At 49.9% G+C, this 19,795-nt stretch overlaps 1 protein-coding gene and 1 long non-coding RNA gene across 6 annotated transcripts in view; one reads left to right on the forward strand and one right to left on the reverse strand.

Annotated features, from left to right (window-relative positions):
- Pde8b (phosphodiesterase 8B) overlaps positions 1-19,795 on the forward strand; it is a 159,498-nt gene that overhangs the window by 121,899 nt on the left and 17,804 nt on the right. For all 5 annotated transcript variants that reach the window (XM_048331394.1, XM_048331396.1, XM_048331395.1 and 2 more), the window contains 2 exons: positions 16,595-16,637; positions 18,335-18,412. In XM_048331394.1, the coding sequence (XP_048187351.1) occupies positions 16,595-16,637; positions 18,335-18,412 (121 nt within the window). The remainder of the gene's footprint in view (positions 1-16,594; positions 16,638-18,334; positions 18,413-19,795) is intronic.
- LOC125340019 lies at positions 6,706-19,673 on the reverse strand. Its single transcript, XR_007208667.1, has 3 exons — positions 19,663-19,673; positions 7,449-7,454; positions 6,706-6,958 (listed from the first exon to the last, which is right to left on the reverse strand). It is a non-coding gene; the product is annotated as an uncharacterized LOC125340019 (long non-coding RNA).

Below are 19,795 nucleotides of genomic sequence, written 5' to 3' on the forward strand. Positions count from 1 at the left end.
TGCTACATTCTTGCTACCCTTCTCTGCCTGTCTTTCTCCATATCTGACTGTAGTTACCAGCTAAGAAGGCTTCGGGGGACATTAGATACCTCGGACGTGAATTTGTGAAAGATTCCCCGGCAAATCTGTCTTACTTTGTTAGCAAAGCACACTGGTTATACTTTGTCTCTTGGCTGACTCACTAAGCTAATGTATTTTATGCAAGTGTAAAATTCTTCCAGCTACCCCCCCCCCAAACTATTTCCTATCTTCATTTCATAAGCAGGTGAGAGTATATATCCATTTGAGCATTTCACCCCTACAATCTGCATCCGAACTCAGAATCATGCCAAATTAGGGCTGTGTTTTCTCATACTATATCATGTAAAGCAATGCATTTAAATGATGTCTTCTGAAATAACAGAATCTTAGCAAGTTGTTATATTTAAGAATATTTAAGGTAGTTTTATAGCAAAGAACAGCAAAGTTGTAGAGGAATTCTCTTCTGTGTGATTTTTGCTTTTGCTCTTTGATCACCTGGATTTTCATCTCGTGCTCTGTAATCTGGTTAAAAACGATGCAGAAAACATAGTTACCAATGAGCGTTTCTCGAAAACTTACAGAATATGCACTTTGCTTTTGGTGAAGTGATAGCATTTCTAAGCAGTTGCGGAGGTTTCTGGGGTGTCGTCCAATGGCGAGAGGTTCAGGACAGGTGAGACCTGGCCTGTGAGGTGTTGGCTTGCTGGCAGGACAGCAGGGGCCAGGGCTCCCCCCTCCCCCCGCCCCGCCCCCGAGAGGTTCCTGAGGGACCAATGGGCTGTGTCTTGAGGAGGCTGTAGACGTCCAAGGCCCCATGGCCACGTGCTTGTTCCTAACCTTTAGTTCAACCTAAGGCTTCCTTCACCACTGAAAATCTAATCTGGAGTCAGGAAATGTTCTGTTAATACCACAAAGTCACGCAAAGAGGCAAGTCTTTGGAGATGTGGAAAGGAAGAAAATGGACTTCCACAGGGAAAGAAAAAGTCATCGAGTGAGCTACATTGCTGCATGCCGGGAGGAAGAATGAGATGTGCGCGAGAGGCGACACCCGCAGAGGGCGAGGGACAGGCAGCCCTGGGGATGACTTCGCACACGGAGCGCAGGCCGCCATTTCTGGGCTGCGGATTCCCGGGCGAGGTGTTGGGGCCGTGCATTCTCATGCCAGAGATTAAGTACAGCTCGCGTCTGCAGTCAGGCGCGCTCTTCTCCCGTCGCATTAGCTTCGGTCTCCCCTCCTCCTGAGTGGTGAAGAGAACCCCCAGTCCCTACAGCTCCACGAGCCCCCTTCCTACCGGCCCTCCTGGGTCCTCCCTGCCGAACCCCCAGATCGCCTCGTTAGTTTTGTACCTCCGCTCGCACAGCTATTCGTGGGCTAACCCGCCCTCCCTCTCTCGTGGGGTCATGGGCTCGGAGTGCCAGCTGGCTGCAGATAGTAGGCCCTGGAGCTGTTGGTCGGCTTGAATGGAATGAAGTGTCTCAGTCTTGGCTTCTTGCCGGTTAGAAAGCCTCTTCCACGGGCCCACAGGGGAGGCGGAGGAGCCGGGAGCGAGGGCTTGAGGCTGCAGAAGCGAGGGCCGCGTCTTCGCTCTGGCTGTAAATAGAAACTCCTTTCCCGCATGAATCAGCCACTGTTCTGAGCAGCGCGCTCCTACTCCGAACCATTGACGTCACCTAATGGTGCAGCACAGGCCTAGAGAGACGCTTAGATTTTTCCAGTAAGAAGGCATTTTTGTCCTTCCGGCTGGCAGCAGCGCTTTTCCGCCTCATCCGAGGAGGCTGAAGTGCGTGGCTCTGGGCCCTGCCCCAGGCCCGGGGAGCAGCCTGTCTGCAGCCATTCCCCAGCACTGATTTCTGGGGTTCGGCCCTGACGTCCACATCGACCCATGGGTTTGCATTTTAACAAGGAATAGCATTCTAAGCCAGGCAGCTCCTCCTGGGTGTGTTTGTCATCAGGAGAGATTTCCTTTCCTCTGTGAGTCCTGTAGGGTTTTTTTTTTTGTTTTGTGGCCCAGAGGCTGGAAATGTTCCGCGGGTTTTTCTGCTGTTAAATATTGCCCCCCCTCCACCCCCCCCCCACCCCCCACGCTCACCCCAGGTGTGTATCAAACACCTCCTTGGTGCCGGCCCCAGAGACACACAGTGCCTGCCCCAGGAAAGCGGGAGAGCCAAAGGCAGGTTAAATGGGCCAATCTGAGCCCAGCTGTGGGGAAGGGCAAATGGAGACTGGCGGAGGTCAACCCCACGGTGGGCGGGGGCTGGGCTGCGTGGCCCGCTGCGGTGCCCTGCCCGAGCTGGCTGCTTGGGGAACAGCTCCCCTGGAGGATGGTCAGGCTCTTGGAGGCTACTGTCACCCACTGGCTCACTAGAACGGCTTCACAGAGAAGCTGCGGCCGGCAGCGCCGAGAATGTTTACTGTCTGGCTCCTGGCAGAAGTTTGCCAACCTATTTCTAGATGATTACTTTCTTTCTTGAATTTCTCCCTTCCCCAGGCCAGTCATAGCCCAGACCCCACCCCCCCCCCCCACACACAGTCTTCCCCATGGCCCTCTGCATCCTGGCTCGGCCCCTGACAGGCTACCACGCCGAGATGTGAGGATCTGCAGCCATGGTTGGAGTCACCAGGGAAGACGAGGCACCCAGGACCCCAACATGACACCAGCTCCTCCCAGCCTGGCCCAGAGCCTGGTGTGGGGAAAGGCAGCCTGTTGGGCCTGGGGGCTCCTCCTTGCCACCTGCTCTTCCTCAGTGGGCAGTGAGGTCCCCACCGTGGTCAGGAATCCCCCGGCAGTCCCAACACGCAGTAAGAACACCTGAGCAAGTCCCTGGAGGACCGGCTAACTCAGTGGTTCCCACAGTGTGACTCCCTGGAGAGCAGCCGCAGTGTCCTCAGGAATTGGTTCTCCTTGAAAAAACCCAGGATCAGAACCTCTGAGGAAGGACCTGAGCTTCCCGTCCTAACACACACCCAGACATGCCGGCGTTTGAGAGCTTCCGGCCAAGATGAACGGCTTCAAGACTCGGATGGTGGGAACTCTGATGATTGTGCCAGGAGCACCGTCTGCTTGGGTTTGAAAATAGAAAAATGATTTTGTGTGTCCTTCCAACCCTCCAGGTGTTCCCCTCCCGAATTAAGGTTCTGCGCAGAGTTTTAGACTGTATAGAAGCGATATAGGTTTCATATTGTTTAAGGCACTCAACCAAGTGTGATATTCTAAAGCAAAATTGGAGGGAAAGCAAAAATTACCTAACCTGTGACCTTCCTTGGTTGCCTTTGAAAGTGGCCATCCACATTAGAAATATGTAAATATATAGGGAAATAGGCATACATATAGTTTGAAGTATATACATTCTATCTGTAGGTTGGTCTATGGATTGATCTTGGTCTGTTGATCGATGGGCGAGTTTGTTTGTCCCATTGCTTGCTTTTTGGTGATTTGTTGGAGGTTAGAGTCCCCTGGACTTTCCTGGGCTGGCTTTGAAATGCCTCCTGAGTAGCTAGGGTTCCAGGTGTGAGTCATCAGTGACCAGCCGGGCTGGCGGTATATTTGAAGTCGTCATTGGTGGGTCACCACGAGCCAGAACTTATACATATGGGCCTCCCTCGCCGCAAGTGTCCTGCAGTGTTTGTTGACATATTTGGTAGAGCCACTCAGTAAACAAAACGATCCAAATTTTCCCAGTTAGCTTTAGTACGTGTTTACCAGAAGCTATTTAAAGGAAGCCCTCTGGCATTGGAAAAGCCACGTTTTTCTCCTGAGAACCCACATTTTGAACGGCCAGGCCCTGGGCTGGGCACACAAGGACGGAGTACCTGCCGTGGTCAGGAGCTCGGGAGGCCCCAGGACACAGAGCTTATGGCTGCGTGCAGGGAAGGGCATGGGAGATGGTTTCGTGGGTGGTGGTGGCTACTAAAATAGGTCATGAGGCCCAAATGTCTGGGAGTAGACTGAGGACCTACACTGCCCACGTGTAGGTATACAGAGGTGTTCTTTGCCTGCTAGAGAAGCTTGGCCCCGGGGAGCAGCCTGGGTTACCCAGCTGCCTTTGCCCGGCACCTCCATGTCCCCTTCCCTGGGGGCTTTAGCATGCAGAGCCGGGGCTGCTGGGCGTTGAGGCTGGCGTGTGTGATATACAGGAAAGGAGGTGGCAGCTGGGTGGTTTGGCAGTGGGTGTTGACAGCGAGAGAGCGAGGGAGCTGACTGGGCACGGGGGGCCAGAGCATGGGACCGCCACTGCAGCGACGTCACCCGAACAGCCCCCCCTGGGCACACAGTCATGTCTGTGAAGCATCGTCTGCCAAGGGCAGTGTTTCAGAATCCGTTCCCCATCACACCTCAGCCGTAGCAGCCCATGTACACCTAAAACCCAGCCATGGCGGCTCCCGCTCCTCGGCCTAGAGGGCGCTGGGTTCCAGCCATGGTGAGAACCATGTCCGTTGCCAGGATCTGTTCAGGCTTTGAGGCTTCCCTACGAGTCTGGTGAAAGAGGATGAGAAGCGCTCAGCCTGTAAGGTTGCTCAGAAGACTCCAAGGGCTCATTTGCAGATCATAGGTCCAGGGTGGAAGAAGCCAAAGGCAGGCTCCTAGGAAGCAGCAGTGGTGGAAAGGAGCCCTGCATCTGCTGGACTCTGGAAACGTGTCAGGGAGAATGCCCACACCCGCCTGGGGCTGTTGGGGCCAGCAGCACTGCTGGCCCTGTGTTCAGTGACAAGGAACGTGGAAAGGCTAACAGAGGGGCTCACGATCATGGCTGTCTATGGCAGTTACCTGGCGGGTGACAGAGGAAGGAAACACATCACAGGAGAACTCTGAGGGAATGGACCCCCGGGTTCCTGAGAGGCCCCCTCAAGATGTTCTGAGGTATGCCAAGGCGACGCTGCCAGACTGACAGCAAAGCCTCTGCAGGGTTTAGACTGTGTGGTGGGGTTGGGAGGGGAGGGGGTGTTACATGCCTTGTTTTTTTTATTAGATACATTTTGTGTGTCAAAAGTTCCTGCTGGGTACTTTGGTGGAGGCAAGAGATGAGGTGGCAGACTGGTGGAAGGATGCCACGCTCTGATTCTTGCAGCGAGGACCAGGCAGGTGCTGCTGATCTGCCAGGGGACAGGGACCACGCCTCTGTCATCTCGTCCCTCCCTCCTGCACTCTGGCATGGTAGTATCTGCTGGGTGACTCTTCACATCCGGGACAGGCAGAGCCATAGGCTTCGTAGTCCGAGGTGCCAGGCATGCTCCTTGGGAGCCGGGGGCTCTGTGTGCTCCGGGGGGTGATGGGGCCTTCAGGGGACCTGCGGATGGGACCTCAGCTGCCTTCCCAGCTGAGTCTCTGGCTCCTAGCAGAACCGGGCCCAGGGCTGAGCAGATGGGTGATGTTCTAGGCGGGTGGCTTCTCCCGGGGCGTGGCTCTGGGTACTGGAGCATTTCTCTCTGTGGGACCTGACCCACGCTTTCCTTGCTGATCACAGTGGGATTTGGGACACGGGGCAGCTGTCATTCACTCCTCCATCTACCTGCCAAGCCTGTCACCTGACTCAGCTGTCCAGTGCTCTGTTCTATGTATTTCTCTTCCACATTCATGTTTCATGACTGTGAGATCTGGCAGGGGAAGTAATCGTGTGGATGGGATTTGTTTAGTCTTCCGTTTAATTTAAATCTGAAAATTTTCTCCTAGCATTCTTTAGGCTATGAGAACTATTTTGGAAAATCATCTTCAATAAATCATCAGCTTTGTGATTCTGCTGGGCCGAAACTCCCAGTCTCGTTTCTCTGCCTGTCACTGCTGGGCCTCCAGGTGACACAAACTGGCTACCTGGTCAGCCTCGGATTCCACAGAGTACCGCCTGATGGCGTGGCACGTTCTGGGGAGCTGCACTGTTGGCTGGGTTTTTGTCACTGTGTCATTGTGACAGTGTATTTGCTGAACTAAGATAGCCACAGGGTCACTGGGTGAGACACCCTTTAGGACCACCATCATGTATGCAGTCGCTTATCGAAAGAAGTGCTATGAGACACATGGCCGTCGTCCAAATTGGGTCGTGGGTAGCACTGTGCGGGTGCAGGGGTGAAGGGGTGGTGTGGCTTCATGAGGGGTCCTGGGACAGGGGCTGAGCCCTTGGGAGAGGCTGCCCTGGCGGGTGAGTTGTGCTGACTGAGGCAGACTCCTGCCAGAGGAGATCACCGCCCATCACAGCGGCAGTGGCTTTGCTTCCCCTGAGAACGCACGGCCTGTGTCTGGGGTTCACCTGTGTCTGGGGTTCACCACGTGGTAGTGCAGCCTCCAGGGCCCAAGCAATGCTGAGAATGCTATCTGTAAACTCCCAAAGAGGGGTGAACGCTAAAATAGTGCTTTCCCAAGGAAGCACAAAGCAAGTGTCTTTATATGAAAAGAAAGGGGGGGGGTCTAATTTTGTTCATAATCGTTATTTTGTTTTGACCAGGGCCTGGGTTCCTCTCTCAAGTGGAAAGCAGGGAAGTGGCTACTGCAGCCAGAGGCCCGTGGTGTCTTGTATAGGGGCTGAGCCAATTGTGCCTCTGCTGGTTGAACCCCCCCGGGGCCCAGAGCTGCCCTTCCAGCTTACCTTGACCATAACCTTGACCTTGATTCTGGAAATGGCCCCTAAGTGAAGCCACAGAGATGGGCTGAGTCAGAGAGGAAGCCCTTTGCAGTCATGTCCGCTTACCTCTCCTAGGGTGATTGTTGGCTCCTGTTCCCTCGCTCGGGCCAATGAGGCGAGCCAGGCAGCCTTGGGGACCGGCTTTCTTCCAGAAGGAGGGGGGCCGGATTCCTTGGAAAGTTGGACCTTCAATATCCAACTGTCAGTGGTAGTGACATGTAGAGAAGAAAGTATGATTTTCTGTTGACAAACAGAAATCGCTATGTTGAAGCCGCTCATCCTTTCCTAGTACATGTCGCGCTCACACCAGCCTTGTCCCCTCCATCTGCGTCTATTGAAGGTGCATTTCTTATGGAGAACGGTTTTGATTTTTTTTCTAATCCGTTCTGACAGTGTTCACTTTAATTGGAGTCTTTTGTCCATTGATATTTAATGTAGTTATATGATTGAACTAAAGTTCTTTATTTCGCCTTGGTAATGGAGTTTAAACATGGCCTTTCATTTGCTAGACACTCTACCGCGTCCATCCCCAAACCCAGCTCCTTCTACGTTAGGTTATTTTAAATACTTTTATTCGTGCTAATTCTAATAGTTGAACTCTGCACCTCACACTTTCTAGGCAAGCACTCTGCTACTTAAGCCATGCCCCAAGCTAGGTGTTTTTGTTTTTACTCAGTGTCTTGAATTTATTGTTGTTGTTATTATTATTATTTTTCCTAGGACCATAATTCCTCCTACTGGGGTTAGAAGCATGTACCAGAAAAAAAAAAAAGCAGCTTTTTGACTGTTCCTGGCCCTTCTTGTTGTACTTTTACTTGACTCTCTTTAATTTTTTTTTTTCTGTTTCAGTGTAGCTATTTGGGCAATTTTTTAAAATGCCATTTTATCTATCCTTTGGCTTTTTAGTTAAATCTCTGCATTGTTTCATGGTTGCCCTGCAGAATAGCTTGCACATCTTTAACTCATATCTCTCTATACACTAAACCTAACATTATACCAGTTCATGTGAGTCCCCAACACCTTTACATTGTAAGGTCTATTTACGGCCCTCCTCCTAGTCTAGTTTTCATATATAGTACTTCCGCATGCGTGGTAAAGCCTACAAAACAATGCTAGAATTTTTGCTTTAAATATGTAAATTTTAGGGGCTGGGAATATGGCCTAGTGGCAAGAGTGCTTGCCTCCTACACATGAAGCTCTCGGTTCGATTCCCCAGCGCCACATATATGGAAAACGGCCAGAAGGGGCGCTGTGGCTCAGGTGGCAGAGTGCTAGCCTTGAGCGGGAAGAAGCCAGGGACAGTGCACAGGCCCTGAGTCCAAGGCCCAGGACAGACAAAACAAACAAACAAAAAAAAATGTAAATTTTATAGAAAGGGAAAAGTGTTCTCCAGTATTTGCCATTCCTGTGCACTAGTGCTTGGCGAGAAGGGTGCACATCTGCTCCTTCCTTCCCTCTCCTTGGCTGGTTCTGTGTCTTTGGGGCCAATGCCCTGACTACTGGGCCTCAGTAGTCAGTCCCCCTCTCCCCCCCCACCCCACCCACGGGCATCCACAGCTGTTTCCTTAGCCACCTGCAGCTGCAGACCGAGCCGAATAGCCTGACACAGACTCTCTCGTCCCCTTATACGGACCCCATGGTCCCCTCAGCTCTGGGGATTCTGAGTCTTGAGAAGTCGTATTATTAATATCAAGCTTCAGAGACTAAAACAGTTGCCAGAGAACATAGCCGTCTTCCCCTAGGAACTTTCCAAGTGGTTGTGGCATGATTAGATGCATGCATAGTGATATGGCCACCAGGTAAGCTCCCAGCTGTATTTCTAGGACCCTGTCTGGCAGCTTTTGCTGTAGGATGACGGACAGCCCTGAGCTTGTGCCTCAGTCTTCTCCCCTTGTATAGCGCCCCCTGCAGTGTCCTGAGGGGAAATTTCTCGGTGAAGCCCACAGCATGAATGTCCTATGGGGGTATTTGCTAATAATGAAGGCTCAACAGGCCTGGACCCTCAGGAGAGGCAGTGTAGACAGGCAGCTAGATGATCCAGATGACAAAGAAAGAAAGAAAACCTTATACCTGCACAGCTATAAAAAGTACCCCAAGTCCCAAGTCCTGCTTTCAACATGGATTCCAGACGCACTTTACTGGAATATCTTCAGTACCAGAGTGTGCAAAACTAAAAAGCTAGGACGGAGGAAGGCAAGCTCCATCTCTGTGTAAAGAATGGCTCCTGACTGCATTGCCAACGGGTTGCCGTGTGTATCCGTCTCTCTCTTCTGTCAGCCAGGCCAGCCCAGAAAGTGAAGTCTCCCTGGAAGGTCTTCCTGCCGTGACCCTGTCACTGCGCACTTGCAGCCTGGCACCAGGGGCAACGAGGGCGGTTTGGTGGCATTTTTTTTGTTTCTTTTGTGTCAGTACTGAGGCTTAAACTTGAGGCCTAGTCACTGCCCCTGAACTTCTATATGCAGGCTGGTGCTCAGGTTGTACTTGAGCCGCAACTCTATTCCAGCTTTGTTTTTTTTTTTTTGTGGTTAGAGACGAGTCTCTTGGACTTTTCTTGTTTCTAGCCGGGATCCTCAGATCTCTTGGTGACATTTTTATTGTGTTTCACGGGGCGGGGGGTGGGGGGGGGAGATTCTACCCAAGGCACATGAGATTAGTATGTCTTTAACTATAAATGCTGCTTTTATTCAACCATTTGTTACCTTTGTCAGAGCACAAGAGTTCTAATACCTATCATGTGCCTTCATTTCTAACCCTCCCCCCACGATTTTTTTTCCCCTGATCTGAGGTTTGAACCTAGGGCTTCACAATTGCTAGGCAGGTGCTCTACCACTTGAGCCATGCCCTTGTATTTTGCCTAGGCCAGCCTAGACCACGGTTCCCCTATTTATGCTTTCTTCTGTAGCTAGGATAACAGGTGTACCCCACCACGCCCAGCTTTTTCAGTTGAGATGGGATCTTATGAATTTTTCTGCCTGGGCTGGCCTAAAAGTGTGATCCTCCTGATATCCATCTTCTGAATCACTAGGATGACGGTTCAAGGTTAGGACTGTCAAGTCTGAGAATGCCCTCACCCTACCTTTGAATTCAGTGGCTTCTCACCCTTTGGAGATGCCATCTTTGGGCACTTTTGATCTAAGTTCCTTGAGCATGGAGCTTTATCTCTGTAGTTGTCGTATCCTCATGCCTCCAACATGGCCTAGCCCATGGTATATCCTCAACAAACAAGGAATGGATGAATGGCCTCATGATAGAACACCCATTTTCTGTATAATAAGCAGTAAGTTCTTTAAAGGTGGTGACTAGATCTAACCACGCTTGCTGCAAAGGTCCAGTGACTACTTCTTGGGTTTATTAGAAGCTGGGAGCCAGGTGCCTATAATCCTAGTTACTCAGCAGGCTCAGATTTGAGGATCATGGTTCAAAACCAGCCAAGCCAAGAAAGTCTGCAAGACTCTTATTTCCCGTTAATCACCCAAAAAAGCCAATAGATCTGTGGCTCAAGTGGTAGAATGTCAGCCTTGAGCAAAAAAAGCTCAGGGACAGCTCTCAGGGTCTGGGTTCAAGCTCTAGGATAGGCATGCCAAAAAAAAAAAAATTAGAAGCTGAGTTATTCATCAGAGACATCCCTTTCTTCTTGGGGTGATTATTCACAAAATGCAGAGGAGGATCCTAATATACAGCATTTGCCAAATCTCGGGACCCAGAATGATAACATGTCTTCCATTCCCGACTTGTGCCTCTGCTGTAGTTCTCGGGAGACCTGATTTATTAAACACTGGTCCCGAGGGTCATTTCTATCTTAGTCCAATCACAGTGTGAGTGAAACTAGGTGACATTAGTAGTTTGATGAAGGGCTGTTGAAGGCCTGGGTAAGGGGAGTGGGAAAACAGTAGGTCTTGTAATTCCCTCATTCTCTCGACAAATGCAGCAGGCATGTGGGTTTCCACATTGACAGCAAAAGTGCCACCCGTCACTGGCAAGGCTTTCAGAAGAGGAAATGGAGTTCTTCCCAGCTCTGTGTGTGTGAGATCCTTTGTCAGTGAGCGGGGCAGGGCCAGGCGGGGAGAATGACGATGCTGCGATGCTGCTGCTTGCTTCCGGGCGAACGAACGGCTTGGCCCTCCAAGTGCTCTCAGCCGCGGGCTTCAAAGGAAATGAAACTACAGCCCATCCTCTAACAGCAAGCAATGTAGACGTCACTGATCCCCAACTCTTTTTTTTTTTTTTTTTTTTTTTTTGCCAGTCCTGGGGCTTGGACTCAGGGCCTGAGCACTGTCCCTGGCTTCTTCTTGCTCAAGGCTAGCACTCTGCCACTTGAGCCACAGCGCCACTTCTGGCCATTTTCTGTATATGTGGTGCTGGGGAATCGAACCCAGGGCCTCATGTATACGAGGCAAGCACTCTTGCCACTAGGCCATATCCCCAGCTCTGAGATCCCCAACTCTTGACGAATAGAAGGGATCCATGAAAGAGGAAAGCCAAGGGAGCGGGGCCGGCATCACTGTACCACTGGGAACCCACAGCGGGCCACTGGGAGCACCTGGGGTCTCCATGGCACCCCAGGACTGCCCACTGCAGCCTCAGCCTCCAGCCCGAATAGTTTCGAGACCACAGGATGGGGCCCAGCTGGGGGGAGGGGGTTGCAAGCCGTTCAGTTCACCCCAATGTGCAGACGAGCTCGCAGCTCCTGGGCCAGACATATTGTACATGCTCTTAAATATTTCATCCTCTTGGATCTTCAGAAGTAGATGTGGTGGTTAATTGCGGGTGCGCTTTGCCGGACTTAAAGAATACCCCGGTAACTGCCTATGTCCAGAGGGTTTTCTGAAGGGAAGGGATCCGGATTGGTGAATGGAGGAAATGAGGTGAGGCGAGATGTCCATCTTTGCCACCCTTGCGCTGTGGCTCTGCAGGTTCCGGGGTGTCACATTCCAGGACTTCGCCCACCGACCCCCAGGTCTGCATAGGACATATGGTGGTACTTCATAATCCCGTGAGCAATTCTACCTATGAATCCTTCCCGGTACGTACATGTTGCTAGCTATATTTCTCTGAACAACCCTGGCTAATACAGCAGGTACTGGTGGCTGTTTGCCCGTGAGGAGAGGAAGACTCAGGAAGCTCCTACGAGCCGCAGGGTTCTATGACTAGAAATAGAGGGACTGAAAGACCTGTGGCCCAAACCTCTGGTGGGGATGTGGCTTGCATTCTAGCCTCAGCAGTGCAAAAGCGAAAAGCACCAAGGCTGGCTGTTTTTCTACCTTGCCAGTGTTTCTCAAGCCCTAACATGTAATCCAGTCATTTGGCAATTGTGTTAAAGCGTAGCTTCGGAGTCCATAAATGTGGCGAGGCTGCCAGTCAGCTCTAATGAGCTCCCAGGTGTCACCAGCGCCTCTGTGCAGCAGCCCAGCTCGCAGGAAGGCGCCCTGCAATGCGGGGACCCCGCCTCGCCCGGCATGCCAGCAATTCTCACAGCAGCTCTTGGCACCGAGCAGAGAAATCTCTTTTCAGAAGACTCCAGGAGATGGATTCATGCTCACATTCGAGACCCACACATCCATTTCCATATTGGAAAACTCATTCGAAGCCAGGCTAGGAAGCAAAGTGATTCTTACATGACGGGTGCTACGAAGTAATCGAAAGAGAAACGGGACAAGGGAACGGATACCATACTGAACGGAAGCCAGAAGGGTCGCTTGCATGAAGCGCTCACCCCGCCTCACCCTTGCAGGCTTCTGCCGGTGAATGTGGGCAGGGCAGGGACGCTTGGGCAGAGGACACAGTGGTATCTGGACTTGGAGATCACCCGTGCACAGGACAGGAGATTTTCCCCACCAAATATCTAGCAGCGGAGGATGGTGGGTGTTCGTGTGATGCACAGACACGGAGCTAGGAAGGCAGCTTGGGTCTCGTTGTTTTAATTTTGTGTATCACTATCAAACCAATGCACTTTACTTTGATATAAATAACATTTAATTACCATTAAGCTAAAAGGAGAGAGTCGCTGTCACCAACGTGGGGCGATCACCCCCAGACGTCAGGGTCTGCATTGATTCAACCTCCCTTTGGTCTTGGTGCTGCAGAAGTTTGAAAACCAGGCTCAGAATGTGGGGAGGCAAATGGCTCCTGGTCTGTCTGTGGTGTTAGGCTCTGTACAGAGTATTGTTGAGGACGGGAGCCGAGGACATCGCATGAGTTGTTTTGTGCCCATGTCTGAGGTGCTTGGGTTTGAATTTTGAGAAATTTTATCTTTCAAGTAGATTTTGAAAACAGAGACAAAAGATCTTTGATGTATGCTTCAGATCCTTTTGCTTCTCAAGAAAATGCTCATCAAAGTCTTTTCAGTAAAGAAAGCTGATGAAAGGTGTCTGGATTATGCCCACTCACACTGTAAATGAAGGGAAGGATTCCAGTGAGTCCCTTTCTGCCATTAGATCTCAGCATCCAACACTTCATCAAAGGAGTCACATCCTGGACAGCCAGCCGAGCAGGAAAGTCTGCAAGACTCCATCTCCAGTTAACCAGCAAAATCGGGGCTGGAGGTTTGGCTCAAGTAGTACAGCACCATCCTTAAGCAAGAAAGCAAAGTGAGTTTGAGACCCTGAGTTCAAGCCCCTGTGAGAGCCAAAGAGAAAAGGAGAGGGAGGGGAAAAAGAGAGAATGTGGAAGAGAGGGAGGAAGAGAGAGAGACTGAAAACAAGAGTGAGTGTATGACAGAAGGGTTTGACCTCCGGCATTTGTAGAGTTTAGCCGGAGGACAGCAACATTTGTAGCAATCTATAACATTTTAATTAAAGTTTTAAAATGACTCTCCTTCACCCCACCCCCAACAAGAAGAACAAACTGTGCACATCCAAGGGCTGGTTAGGAAATTGCAGCCTTGAGTTGGTCAGAAGCTTGACCCAGCTTCACAGGCCAAGGACAGCAGAAGTCACGGTACAGAAATGCGAGCAGAATCCTGGCTCCCAGCCATTCCTGCTCTTGCAAGGATTCTACTTGTGAGTTTGTACAAGAGGAAAAGCAGCCCTCTCAGGGAGCAGCCTCAGGACAGGGAATTCTGATCTGCTTGTATACATGTCACAAAACGTGTGTGTGTGTGTGTGTGTCTGTGTGTGTGCGCATGCGCATGAGTGTGTGGTGCTGGGGATTAAACTGAAGGCCTCGCTTTCTAGCCAAGTGCTCCATCACTTGAGTGATGTTTCTAGTCCTTTTACTTTTATATTGCTTTTCAGATTTTCAATGTGGGCTAAGCTAACCTTGAGCTGTGATTCTTCTACTTATACCACCCAAGTGGCTGGAATTACTGGAGGGAGGGGAATCACTACAACTGGTTCCCCCCTCCTGTCTCCGCATGGGCTGCCTTTGAACAGAAATCCTGTCTCTGTAATAAGTAGCTAAGATTAAAGGTGGGTAACACCATGCCTGCGGACAAACCTTTTGACAAGAGAAAGTCACTACTTCCCCCGAATAGCAGGGAAAATGCATTGTAAATTGATGGCCTGTGCTGATCGCTGATCCCGGAAGTACCTCCTTTGACCCCAGTTTAACATTCCAGGCCCCGGGATGTCCCCTCTGGAGCCTCTCTGTAGAAAGCAGTGTGACAAGGAGCAACTGGTTTTAGAGGTAGAAGGACTGGGACTTGGGTTCTGTGTGCTAGCTATGGAAGCACTTACTTTCTCCCTTGTCAGAGCACAATAATGCCATCATAATGACTGCAAATGGAGGGTTGACCCTTCTTGAGACCTGTAAGAGATGGTCTTTATCACAGTCTTCAATCCCTGGAGTCTCCCCACCCCAGGGATCACTGAATCACTCAATCCCTGTTTACATTCTCTATGAACTTGACTGTTATATGGAAAATAATTTGAAATAATTCATACTGAATTATAAGTGACACTGGTAGGGTTAGGTCTCAGGAACAAATTTTTCTTCTAAGAGACTCTAGTTACGTGAGTCCATCTTTGTAAAATGGAATAGCCAGGAAAGGTTCACAGATGATCAGAGAGCTTTGATTAAAAAAACAAACAAACAAAAAAAAACAACCAAACCTAGTGCTTTGGGGATGGGGCAGGAAAAAATGTCTCTCCCTGATGAGCAGCCCTGAAATGTCAGCTCTGGAGACAGGCTTTGCAAGAAGGATCTCTGCCTTCTGCAGTCAACAGTGGGCACAGCGGGCATCAGAAAGTACCAAAGACAACATTGCTCTGTGGAGAAAGATTGCCCACAAGCGCCCCAGCCGATGGGTGGTACCTCTCGTCTCCCTCTTCCCATTCCCTCGTCTCCTTTCACGGCTGGGGCCCACTCCCACTCCCCAAGGATGGCTGGGCTATGGACTCCACCTGGTTTAATGTGGCTCCTCTCCACACAGAGTACAAAGCCCACAGGTGGCCCACGGGCCTGTGAAAGACAAGAAGGGGGTGGGTTTGCATTTTGTGTGATATAGGGAGTCAGGGTTATAAGGGAGCAATGAGTTTTGATTCGGAGAGCAAAACTAAACATTTAAGGATCCATTGCTTTTGAGCTGGAGCTGATGAGAAAAGGAAACAAGGCACGAGTTCTGGTCATTTGTATAGTATTGCTCATTGACACCAAGCCTGGTAGCCTTTGTAGCAAGTGGTCTTTATGCCTGAAGGAAAATGGCAAGCAGTTGTTCACAGAAGCATGAAGGCCCTGTCATCACGGTATAACTGGGTCAACCGCCGTGAATGACATGATGTCCACAGTAGCTCACAAGTGGGTCACATGGTTGCTTCTGTGTCACACGGAATGTCCTTGAGGAATGTCCTTGAGCAGAAGTGCTCACACCCCATGTGGTTGAACTCTTCACTTTTCTCTGATGGTTTTTCAATGGCCCAAGGAAGCAGGGCCATCTTCCTTGTATATCTTGCCTATGGCCATGTTGCTAAGCTACACGAATCTCCCCGCTTGCAGTCCCCGCCCCCCACCTTGGTAGTCCAAGCTAATGAAACAGTTCACGGAGTGGCTACCGAGGTGGGTGATCAGGGCCTGTGCGGGGAGCAGGTGGCCTGAGCAGAGAAGCCTCCAGAAGAAGGGAGAAGGGACAGTGTCGCCCACTGCCTTGGCGCAGGAAATGCAGAGCCACCAGCAAAGTGTACTTATAAATTCTAGTGATAATGACTTCATTCTGTCATGTCACTGATCGTTACTGGGCATTTGCACAAAGCCATTAGCACAAAGCAAATCTGTTAATGAGAAAGAACTAGGTGCAAGATGGCAACGTGAAGAAACATTTCAGAATTGACTGACTGTCATGAAGCAGCACTCAGAAACCTTAGCACACTAGGAAGACGATTAGACTTTAATTCAAGTTACTTTTACCCTACAGAAAAATCCATGGAACGGGTCTGAAACCCAACGGGTTATGTAGGAACTCTGTTTTCAAAAAACTAAAAGCAGGGGCTGGGGATATAGCCTAGTGGCAAGAGTGCCTGACTCGGATACACGAGGCCCTAGGTTCGATTCCCCAGCACCACATATACAGAAAACGGCCAGAAGCGGCGCTGTGGCTCAAGTGGCAGAGTGCTAGCCTTGAGCAAAAAGAAGAAGCCAGGGACAGTGCTCAGGCCCTGAGTCCAAGGCCCAGGACTGGCCAAAAAAAAAAAAAAAAAACTAAAAGCAAGCTGAGTTTTAGCCTTTGTCTTCCCTCCTTGCCACAGCCTGGTGGGAGACAGATGGGCAGCTTGGAAGGGTGGCCCTCGGCCCTGGGCCCTCAGGGTCTCTCCTGCTCATAGACTCCAATCGTGGAAAGCTGTGTGTCTCACGCGTGGCGTGCGTCTCATTGCCCACACTGTCTGTGCAGCCTCTTGCTTTCTGCAAGTCTTCAGAGCTTTTTAGCTCCATTTTTTGAGGAAGACAGCAAGTCCATGTTTAAAATCTCTTTCTCTTGTTTTTGTTGTTTGTTTGTTTGTTTTTTTTAAATCAAACTTCGGAACAACTTTAGATCCACAGGATTCATCGTGATTCCGGAGATAACTCCCAGACAGGTGAGAATCTTTCATGTTAGTTCTCTGTGTAGAAGGCTCTGTGAGCTCAGGTCTACCAGTTGCTCTAAAGGTGACTGAGGGTGATATTTGCCACCCAGGATTGGGGACAGCTAAATGCTAACATTGGGAGCCTAGAAAGGTAGAGTGAAGCAGGAAGCAGTCAAAAAAAGAAAAAGTCCTTGATTCTTCATTGATAGCAACCTCCCTTACCCAACGCCTCCCACACCATGGTTTTCTTTTATTTGCATAGAACAAAAAAAACAATATAGTAATTGTACAAAAGGGGTTATGTTAATTGATGCGTACAATGCATCTTGGTCAATCACCCCTTCTCTTATCCTCCCTCCTCTCTCCCAACCCCACCCATTCCTTCAGTTTTCCTAGTTTCTTTTTCATAGATCTCCACATTGGAGTAACATGACTGCATCTGCCCACCCTTCCTGTCTACCCTCCTCCCTTTGGTATCAACCCCTCCCCACACATATACCTCAAGTACCAGTTTCCTAGCAGTCATTTCGTTAGACTGTAAGTTATTTGTTCTTTTTTTTTTTTTTTTTTTCTTGGCCAGTCCTGGGCCTTGGACTCAGGGCCTGAGCACTGTCCCTGGCTTCTTCCCACTCAAGGCTAGCACTCTGCCACCTGAGCCACAGCGCCCCTTCTGGCCGTTTTCCATATATGTGGTGCTGGGGAATCGAACCGAGAGCTTCATGTGTAGGAGGCAAGCACTCTTGCCACTAGGCCATATTCCCAGCCCAAGTTATTTGTTCTTAAGGAACTGTGGTTAGGCCTTTCATTTTCCTGCCTAGGATGTGCCCAGTGATGGTGTCTGGGAAACGCATCCCTCCTGGCACTCACGTGTCTGTCCTGTTAGCACAGCAGTGACTGCTTCACAGTTACACTTCCCTCCTTGCACGGGCAAACGCCCGAGCTCACAAGAAGCCAATTCCCTGACAATGGGTGTTGTCCAGGTGGACAATGGGTGTTAAGATGGCCGCCTTGACATTTTGCTTGGTGCTCACTGTGACATGTGAGTTTTACATTTCTGAGACAGAACATTTTCGATGTGAAGTTCAAGTCGGCAAAGAGTTACACAGATTTTTTTTTTCCTCCTCAAAAAATAAAGTCAATGATAAGAGGTTAACTGTTAGAAATATAAAACTAGTTCTCTTCTTTCCCTGTGATCAGCTACTCTTACACATCACTGGATGAAATTTATCTGAAACATCTGGAAAGACTGTCTAGATGTCTGACTTTCCAAAAGGGCCCCAAACTAGTCTGAATTTATTTCCCAAATAATATAAAATATCGATGGACTTCACAAGGATTTTATTTCCTTACATATCTCCGGAAGAGTCTTTCCCTTCCAGATGAGTGGAGTTCTTTGAGTCAAGGCAAGCCCTATAAAAAAAAGTCCCCCAAGTTTCAGCTTATTTTCAAAATGACATTCCACTTCTGGAATTAAATAATCTTTGACAATCGCCATCTACATGATATAATGAAGCAGCAGACAGAAAAGACATTAGTTTACGACTCATAACTATCCATTCATCGACTTTGCTGACTTGCAGAGAAAGTGGTTTATTTCTCAAAATGTTTTTTCTGGTGTTTAAAAAGCAATGTTGTCTTCTTTGGCAAACAAGTCGTGGGTGACTACATGGATGCCTAATCCCCTTCCATTTCCAACATGCAACCCACAGAGCCTCATCCGTTCCGATTCAAGAGCCGGCGGAAAGAGTCCATTGATGTCAAGTCCATATCATCTCGAAGCAGCGATGGTAAGCAGCTTTCCCTATTTCCTTGGCATTTTTAAAGGAGTAGAAAACAATAAAGAAAATAGGCTCAAGAAGAGGAATATGTCCAATCCCTTCACCAGCATAGGAAGTCCAGCTAAACTGGCTTTCCCCCCAGTATCTAGACGTGTTTTAGGCTTTCTGGAAGGCGTTCTTCAATGCATGCTACCATCTTTCTCTTCTTAAAGCGACTCCCTGTGCCTTCATGACCTAAAGCACGTAGGCCACATAACCACCCAGGCACTGTGGTTTCAATAGCCAATCAAGGTCATTTTGGGGTGTGAGTAGCAAACCTTGGGGGTGATGGACACATTGGGGGAGCAGTGTTGTGGCTTCCCAACTCCAGCACATACCCATGTCCAGTCTTTGTGCTACATGCACTGATGTTCTGTTAATACAATGGCGCAAGCTGTTGAGTCAGAACGTAGCAGAGCATTTCTGTCCTGCATGGCAGAATTGAGTAGTCCTGGCCCAAACCTGTCTGTCAGGAGGGAGACAGAGAAAATACGACAGCGAGGAGGAAAGATCTCGGGTGAGCCATGCAGGTACCATTGCGTGAAGCAAGAACAAGGGGGTATTGGGGAAAAGAGACAGCGAGAGTGTTAAATGCTAGAGATTGGAGCGTGAGCGCTCAGGGCAAGTCAGTAGGTTCCACTCACCCATTTGTTGTTGTTTTTCTTCTTTATTGTCAAAGTGAAGTACAGAGGGGTTACAGTTTCATATGTAAGGGAAGTACATTTCTTATCCAACTTGTTACCTCCTCCCTCATTTTCCCCCCATCTCCCCCTCCCCAGAACCCTCCCCTCCCGTGAGTTGTTCAGTTGGTTTATACCAATTGGGTTTGTAAGTATCGCTATTGCAATGCTAAGTCCTTTAATCCTTTGTCTCTCGATTCTGGTGTTCCCTTTCCCTTCCCTATGTCCCAGAGCAAGGCAGTCTGACAGACAGGGCATGCAAGCGAGTGAGGCGACGCGTGTAAGGCCAAACACATGGCCGAGTCGCGGGGTGCAGTGCGGGAACGGTCCACGGAGCCGGGAGGGGAACTTGCACTGGGCGGACCTAGTGGCAGGAGATTGCGATGGGCAGCATGGAGGGGTGGGAGCACAGGGAGGAGATCCCGAGCTGCCCCGGGGGCACTGGGACTTGCCCTCACATTCTGAACCTGAGATGAGCCCTCAGGCCTTCCCCACTGGGGTGGGACGGGGTTGGTGGAAACACTGCTTTTAAAGGAACACTTGTGCCATTTGAATCTTCTTCTTTTCTTTTCTTTTTTGTGGGTCATGGGGCTTAGGGCCTGGGCACTGTCTCTGAACTCTTTTGCTCAAGGCTACCGCTCTACCACTTTGAGCCACAGCTCCACTTCCAGTT

The sequence above is a fragment of the Perognathus longimembris genome, chromosome 22 (genome assembly GCF_023159225.1).
Source record: "Perognathus longimembris pacificus isolate PPM17 chromosome 22, ASM2315922v1, whole genome shotgun sequence".
Classification (NCBI taxonomy): Eukaryota; Metazoa; Chordata; class Mammalia; order Rodentia; family Heteromyidae; genus Perognathus; species Perognathus longimembris.